The sequence below is a fragment of the Natrix helvetica genome (genome assembly GCF_964273705.1).
Source record: "Natrix helvetica genome assembly, chromosome: 6".
Lineage (NCBI taxonomy): Eukaryota > Metazoa > Chordata > Lepidosauria > Squamata > Natricidae > Natrix > Natrix helvetica.
The window spans coordinates 53,206,164-53,214,196 of record NC_138553.1 but is presented as its reverse complement, the minus strand read 5'-3'; the positions used below and the strand labels follow the sequence as shown (position 1 = coordinate 53,214,196).

The window sequence follows — 8,033 nt, the reverse complement described above, 5'->3', positions numbered from 1 at the left end:
GAGAATTCCCCAGATTTCCAAATGCTGCTCCCCTTCTATCATTAGAGGCTCCAGGGGTATGAAAGCTTAGATCTAAGGGGAGAAGTGACCTCAGGTTCAATAAGCTGCAGCGAAACACAGGATGAACGTATCAAAGGCCAAGTCATGCTTGCAATTGTTGCCTACAGTTATGGGGTTAATAACGCGTTTGATTGGGAAGGACCCCACAAACTTGAGTCCCAGTTAAAACAGCTTGGGTTTCTCATGCTTCTTGTTGCTTGCTTCTTATAAACCTCATGTGCATCTGCCAGAACCTTCTTCAACACTGACCACGTATTTCGCAGTTGGGAGACCCACTCTTTCAGTGATACGACTAGGAGGTCATTGAGAGGCAATTCAGGCATAGGATTGAAGTTCTGTCTAGTAGCCACTCTAAGAGTGAATCCTGTACTACTATGCATAGAATTATTATATGCCACTAGTAAAAGGCAACAAATCTATCCAATTATCTTGCTAATAATTGGTATAACACCTGAGATATTGTTCCAACACTGAATTTGCACATCCACACAGACCATTAGTTTGGGGGGTGGGGGTGGCTTGAGCTAAGCCCCTGGTCAATCCCAAGTAGGTAAGAAATGCCCTCCAAAACTTTTGGAATTGCACCCCTCTGTCTGAGATGATACGTTGGGGTGCTCCATGTGGTCTGTAGACATGGTGCAAAATTAGTATGACCTGAAGGAATGTATGTGCTGAAGGAATCTTCTGACATGGGACAACATATACTTCCTTTGAAAATAAATCAGTTACCACCCATATAACTGTATTCACTGAACTTTCTGGAAGTTCGATAATAAAATCCATGGGGATCTCTTTCCAGGGTGCTGAAGGCTCTGCCACTATTTGGAGGAGCCCTGGGGTTTTCCCGTGCAGTCTTTGGCTGAGGCGCAGACAGGGCAACTTGCCACATAGGTTTCAATGTCCTTTTTCAGAAACAGATACCAAAACTGTATCTTAATTAGATGCAAACTCTTTACAAAGCCAAAGTGTCCAGTGGCCCTGGACAAGCCAAAGTGTCCAGTGGCCTTCCCCAAGACCATCAGCATCTGGGTCTCCATTGCATATAGTTTAGTTCCCACCCTGGCTAATCCGTCCTGGAATGAACAAACGTTTTCATGATCTTGAAACTGTTTGTCGTCCTTGAGGCCGGCTTTAAGTGTGGTTGTCATGGACAAATTTATCATTTTTCTTTTGTTTTGCTCAGGAGGTAACTTGGGCACCCAGTTGACTGGATGAGAGTAGAGTTTTGACTATTTCTGCTTTAGGGCAATTGTATTGACACATTCGGAATAAAGCATCAGCCTAGAAGTTTTTTCCCCCCTGGGAGGTAGCGTAATGGGAAATTGAAGTGGTTAAAGTACTGCACTCATTGCACCTGCTTAGGAGATAGCCTCTGTGGGGTTTTTAGTGCCTCTTAAGTTCTTATGGTCAGTCCATACTTCAAAAGGCACCTTGCCTCCCTCAAGGAAATGCATTCAGGTTAGGAGTGCCCAACACACCATGTAAGCCTCCTTTTCCCATACTGCCCACCTTTGCTCGGTTGCTGACAGTTTTCTGGAAGTGTAAGTGCAGAGTTGCAACTCGCCACTATCATTTTTCTGTAATAACACAACCCCATGGAGACGTTGCTAGCGTCAAAGGGATGTTTGGGTTGGTATATTTCAGGACCACTCAGCCACAAACGACCCTTTGAGCTATTCAAAAGCTGTCTGCCATTCTAAAATCCATTTAAAAGGCTGATTTAATCTTAAATCCGTGTTGGGATTGCCTCTGCCTCCGCCTGGCTCGGCTGTGCACTTTTCGTCTGGAGGGAGACAAAGCTTTGAATCTCCGTCATTTCTCCATCTGGGCGAAAAGTGTTTGGGCGCCTATGGGGTGCTTGGGAACGGAGCAAATCGCTCTGAAAACATCAAGTGAAGGAAATGGAAGTAATCTGGGGAAAGTGGGCAGATAACTCTGAAGTGAGTGAGAAGGGGTGGGTCATGGGGGGCACCTTTCCTAAAACCATAAGTGTGAGAGTCAAAAAGGAAGGAAAGAGCAAGTGAAGGAAGAGGGTGCCTTCGTCTTCTACAGGGCGCCTCTCTTGCTCGGGTTCTGCTCTCCCACCCCCCCCCACCCCCAAATTCTTGAAGGGCTTCAGGAACGGAAAGAGACAGGAAGGAGACTGAAGTAGTCAGGAAATAAGGAGGGCAATCCAAGTCACCCACAGATTGATAAACCAGGATGGTGGGTGAGCGATTTGCAGCGTCCTTCTTCACCGCTAGTGAACTGGGGCCAGGGAATTCTTGACACTTCCCCAGGAATGCCAGGGAGGGGATAAAAAAGGGTGCCCCAACAAAAATTTGGAATGTCGGGCGAGAGGGGCGGATGGAGATAATCCATCCCAACACTCATTCTGTTTTGTTTAAGGGGATTCCTCAGGAGAGGGAATACTAGCTTGGGAAGGAAGCCCCAGGTTCGACTGCAGTGGGATATACCAGTTGAATGTGTAGCATGTGTTGTGTCTCCCTTGCAGAAGGGAGGGGAGGAAGGGCTGTTCCGATCTGCACTGGGTGCTGGGGGTGGGTGAAGAGAGAGAAAGCCTCTTGATTCCTGTGCATGTTTTTTTCATTTTTCACTAAGTGTAAACACATGTGTGTGGTGGGGAATGGAGCTCTTCCCATAGGAGAAGAGTGCAATTTGAAAGTTGTCAGCAAATACACACACAACTCTACCGGTGAAAGATAGGGCAATCGCATGTTTTCAGTGCAATGAGAAGATGCCTCATGTGAATTCTGCTTGCCACTCACATCTGGGTCCCCCTCGGACTCTCCAATTTTGCTCCCTGCTTCTCCTTAAGCACCTGTGCTTCCTGGGAAGCCTATGAATGAAATGGGAGCTATAGACTTGGGCGCACACTTATTTGCCACTCATTGTGGGGAGGGTGGGTAAGGGGGGTTCATCTGAACCCCGCTGCGAGAGTGTGAGAACCTGGGCCTTATCTGTGGTGTGTAAGGGTAGAAAATACAGAAATGTATGCGTATTGTGTTTAGGCTCTCCTATGGCCCCTTCTGTTTTCTTCCTACTGGTAGTCGCTTAAACAGGTAGCAAGGGAGTATGACAGGAAAAGTTTGAAAGGAGCCAGCAGTGTCCACCCTCTTTTCTGCCTCAAATTTGGGGCCGGGGTAAAGAAACCACGGAGAGAGTGAGCCGTCTCCACTCCCCAGGGGGTTATCTGGAGCCTGCCCAGGAGAAGCCTGGATCAGCTGGTGAGTGGGGAAGCTTTGACCCTCTTTTTCTCCTTGGAGGAGGGGGAATGAGGAGGGGGAAAAAGGCTGTTGAGCTTGCTCTAGGCCAGAGGTGTCAAATTCAAGGCTCGTGGGCTGGATGCTTAGATCTGGCCCACAGGCTGTGGCGGTAGGGGGTAGGGCTGCATGTGTTTTTGGCCAGGAGGCCAAAAACGGGCCATGGGGCAGACCACCCAGGGCCTCCATAGCCAAGAGATTGCTGCAGGAGGCAATGGAGGCTGAAAACGGGCCACAGGGGGAATGCTTGGGGCCTCCATACAGTCCTTTTTGGCCTGGAAAGTGCTTTAGGAGGACATGGAGGCCAAAAATGGGCTACAGCAGGGCCGCCTGGGGCCTCCACACAGACGTTTTAGGCCAGGAGAATGTTGCAGGAGGACTGGCTTGGACTAGATTACAATTCTGAGGCCTCAAGTAAGTGCCTGATTGGGACAGAAAGCAAGCAACCTCCTATGTTAATATTACAATTTAATCCAGATTTTATATACTATAGGTCCATTTAATCAATAATCAACAATCAGTGCCCAAAGCGCACAACCGCAAAATGCAATGCAAGCGCCCACCATGTATGCACCCCGACCCCTTATGCATGTGTGTGCATCCCCTGCCATGTGCCCCTCCCCCCTTTGCCCATTTTTGGCTTCCATGTTGATACAGGAGGCTTTCCAGGCCCCAAATGAGACCCTGGGGTGCACACACACGTGTGAACTCCCAAAATGCAATGCAAGCTAGCCCCGCACATGCGCCCTGGCCCCTGCGCATGCATGGCAGAGACCCGAAGACCAGCTGGCCAGTGGGAGGCACTTGCACATGTGCAGTGGAGCTGGCCTGTGGCGACAGCTGGCATACCGCAGAGAGGGCTCTGCGTGCCACTTGTGGCACACGTGCCATAGGTTCGCTATCACGGATCTATTCTGTATTTTGTATTCTATATTCTGTATTTTATTTTGTATCTATAATTGACAGCCATTTCTATTTACCGTCCTGGAAATTTATCTCTGCTCTTAGATCTTGTATTATCATGTTATTTATGCTATTGTATTTTTATTATTAGTTGAATAATAAGAATACAATAGTATAAATAGCTTTTCTGCCTGCAGAACCATGGGGTATAAATTTAGAAATAAACAGTTTACTGAATATGAAGAATAAGTAATAAATGTTTGCCAGTAATATCTGGTAGAAGAGATAGGAAAATGGTTATAGTAAAGAACTGTAGAAAGAAAGAAGGGAAAAATACATCTTGAGCCTATATCAAATGCCAACCATGCCGAACTCTGACCACCACCCCCGGCCCTCCGACATCAAAGACATCCTTGATACAGCCCTTACTGATTTCCGTTGCAGCTGCCATAAGAAAAATAGGACTTGATTAACAAACGAGCCTTTCATTATGCAACTTCCTCAGTCAAGTGCCTGGTTCTCTCCTCCCGTTCCTGCCCCATGTACATCTTTTTTGCCCGCCATGCAACAATTGCACCTCCCTTTCGGGCATTTCCTGAAGTGGAAAGGAGGTGATCATAAAAATTATTTCAGGCATCTCAGGGCGAGCTGATCCAAGCTACTTTTCATTTTAATGAGAGGAAAGAGTCAGACTCATTGGGGGAGAAACTTCATCTCCCTCTGGGCGAAAAATGTTCGGAGAACTATCGCCAGCCCCTCCTCTCCATCCCACTGTCTGCTTGCCCACAGCCTCAATCAGGGCCAAACTCTCGGCATGCCCCTGCCTCACCCGTCCTGCCAGGAGGGCAAAGAGCTCCCACAAGGCCAGCAGCAGCATGGGCAGCTGCTTGATGTCCAACATGGTGCCCGTTTCAGCCAAGAAGTGTTTCTGCAGCAGCTGGGCCAAGCAGGCAGGGTGGGTGAAGATCAAGGCATGCCAAAAGCTTGGCCTGTTGCAGCTGTGGACAAACGGAGAGGGTGGGGCTGTGCTCCCACTCACGTCAGTCCCTGTGCTTGCCACCTCCTGCACATCAAAAAAAAGATCTCCTGAAAATAAGCCCGAGTGCTTATTTTCAAGCCCAAAAGAAAACAAGATCGAGTCTTATTTTTGGAGAAATGTAGTAGTTGCTTTCTGGTTCAGGGTGGACTGCTTGGACTTTTGGGGGTGGGGAGGTCCATTTCAATACCATCGTGTGAGTTGCAATAATTCAAATAGTCTATTATTCTTTGGTGAAAGTCAAACGTTTAAAGTTTGGCATACAGTTTGGTTGCCTGCAATTTTCTTTGTCTATAGCTTATAGTTCTCACTAGTTTCACATGCTCCGCCTTTGTATCAGTGTAGATTAAAATGTCATCTAGCTATACCAGTGCTCTCTTATACAGGTGTTGGTGTAAGACTCATATAACCGAATGGGAGGACTTTAAACTGGAAACATCCCAAAGAGCAGTTAAATGCGGTCTTCCACTGATTTCCCCCCCCCCCCTAATTCTCTCACAATAGTAGGCTTCTCACAGGTTCAGTTTGGTGAATATTTTGCCCTTGTTGGCTAGCATGCTTTAACAGGAGCAGGGGTAGACGTTTTGTACACAAACAGTGTTTAACCCCTATAATCCAAGCATAGATGAAGTATCCCATCCTTTTCGCAGAAAAGGACAGGAGCTGCCACCTAGAATCGGGCCAGTTGAATGACATCATGTGCATGGTCTCCATGGTAGGGTGGTATGCCTCTCCGGGTTGATCAACTTTGCAGATTCCGCCTAATGTAGGGACCTGACCAAGCTGCTCTCTCAGGAAAGTAAGACTCTTGAATCCATTAAGTTGAATCAATCACTTTTTCTTATTGAGAAAACGTGATTGCAAAAAAGCAAGGTGGCATCTGAAAAGTCCCTTGTAGAGCACAAAGCAAACCTTAATAACGTACAGGTTCACCCGCACATGTGTGCTAGTTGTTTCTGGCTCTAGGGGCGGTGCTCATCTCAGTTTCTAAGGCCAAGAGCCAGCACTGTCTAAATACAACTCCATGGTTATGTGGCCAGCATGACCAAATGCCAAAGGTGCATGAAGCGCTGTTACCGTCCAATCAAAATGGTCCATATTTTTCTACTTGCATTTTTTATGTGCTTTTGAACTACAAGGTTGGCAGAAGCTGGGACAAGTAAAAGGAACTCACTCTGTTATGCGGTGCTAGGTATTCGAACGCTGAACTGCCAACCTTCTGATTGACAAGCTCAGCGTCTTAGCTACTGAGCCATCACGTCCCAATCCCCCCGCCTAACCAGTCCACCGGCAGCCAATGTGATTCTGCAGGGTTGTTTTGAGAACACTGAGGTGCTAGGCAGACAACAGTTCACCCTTAGGGCACAATGGCCTTGAAACCAGGCTGGAATTGGCTGGAAGGGAATCTGCTCCATCTCCGAAGATAATCCCACCCACCCCTAATTCCCAAGCAGTTAAAGCAAAAGCAAGCAAAAATGCCAGCAAGCCTTCTCTCCCTTCCAACAAAAAGGTAAGACACAAAGGTGGACCTGACAACTATTCAGTGCTACAAGCTTTTAATACTGTCAGGGTGATATGGGAAGTCTTTATAAACTACTACCAAATAAAAATATGTAAAATATTTCATTTCCATTTATTTATATCTTTGTGTAAGTACTGCCTTTATAGAAATCTTGTACAGGTAGCTCTTGAAAATGTAAGTAGAACCCTTAAATAATTTTAGTTTGCCACTTTTGAATAACTTTTGTTTTTGAAGATTTATAAATTATAACTAAGTAAAAAAATTGATTGCAAAAGAATATACTGTTTTCTACAAAATTAAAATCCTTTCCATTTTCCAGGTGGTTTCAGACACCATCCCAAGTTTTCTATCATGCTGCAACTGAGCATGGAGGAAAAGATGTCTACCCTGGACAGTGTTTGTGGGAGGGCTGTGAACCTTTCCAGAGACAAAGGTTTTCCTTCATTACCCACCTACAGGTAGAAATTTCTCATTCCTTTTGTAGGGTTTTATAGAAAAAAAATTTTTTTCATTTTATTAACAAACATGTAAAATACACACACACAAAACTTAGACGTATAACACATTTACACAATGCAATACAAACAGGAGCTTCCTGTTCTTTCTAGTAGCAATTATCAATCGATAGCGCTCACCTTATATTATTTCCCATTCAATTGTATTTCATTTGGGTTTCACCATTCTTAACTTTCTTATTTTACTCATAACTATTATTTTTGAGTTTTGTTACATTCCTTCATTGATTCTTGTTTCTTTCCTCCATCCACCTATATCATTTATCCCATATCTGGTAGAATTCTGATTCTTCTTTTCCCTGAATTTCTTTAGTTAGTTTGTCCATTTCAGCACAATCCATAACCTTTCTTATTATTTCATCTTCACTTGGAGTTAGTTTGTTTTTCCATTTCTGGGCAAAGGCAATCCTTGCTGCTGTAATTATATGTAATATTAAATACTGGATTTCTTTTTTTGTATTTCGCAGACATTATTCCTAATAAGAAAAATTCAGGTTTCCATTCTATTTTAACCCCCGTGATTGCCTCCAGCCAATTTTTGATCTTTTTCCAAAAAAATTTAGCCTCCTCACAGGTCCACCATAAATGGTAATATGTTCCGTGTATCGATTCGCATTTCCAACATTTTGGGGAGGTATTTGTTGAGATTTTAGCTAACCTTGTTGGTGCCAGGTGCCATCTATAAAACATTTTGTATTGGTTTTCCTTGTATGCAACTGAGAGTGTCATTTTTA

The 8,033-nt window shown here is 45.1% G+C and overlaps 1 protein-coding gene across 3 annotated transcripts in view; it reads left to right on the top strand.

Moving 5' to 3' along the window:
- ARID2 (AT-rich interaction domain 2) overlaps positions 1-8,033 on the top strand; it is a 219,367-nt gene that overhangs the window by 184,926 nt on the left and 26,408 nt on the right. For all 3 annotated transcript variants that reach the window (XM_081958391.1, XM_081958392.1, XM_081958390.1), the window contains one exon: positions 7,104-7,242. In XM_081958391.1, the coding sequence (XP_081814517.1) occupies positions 7,104-7,242 (139 nt within the window). The remainder of the gene's footprint in view (positions 1-7,103; positions 7,243-8,033) is intronic.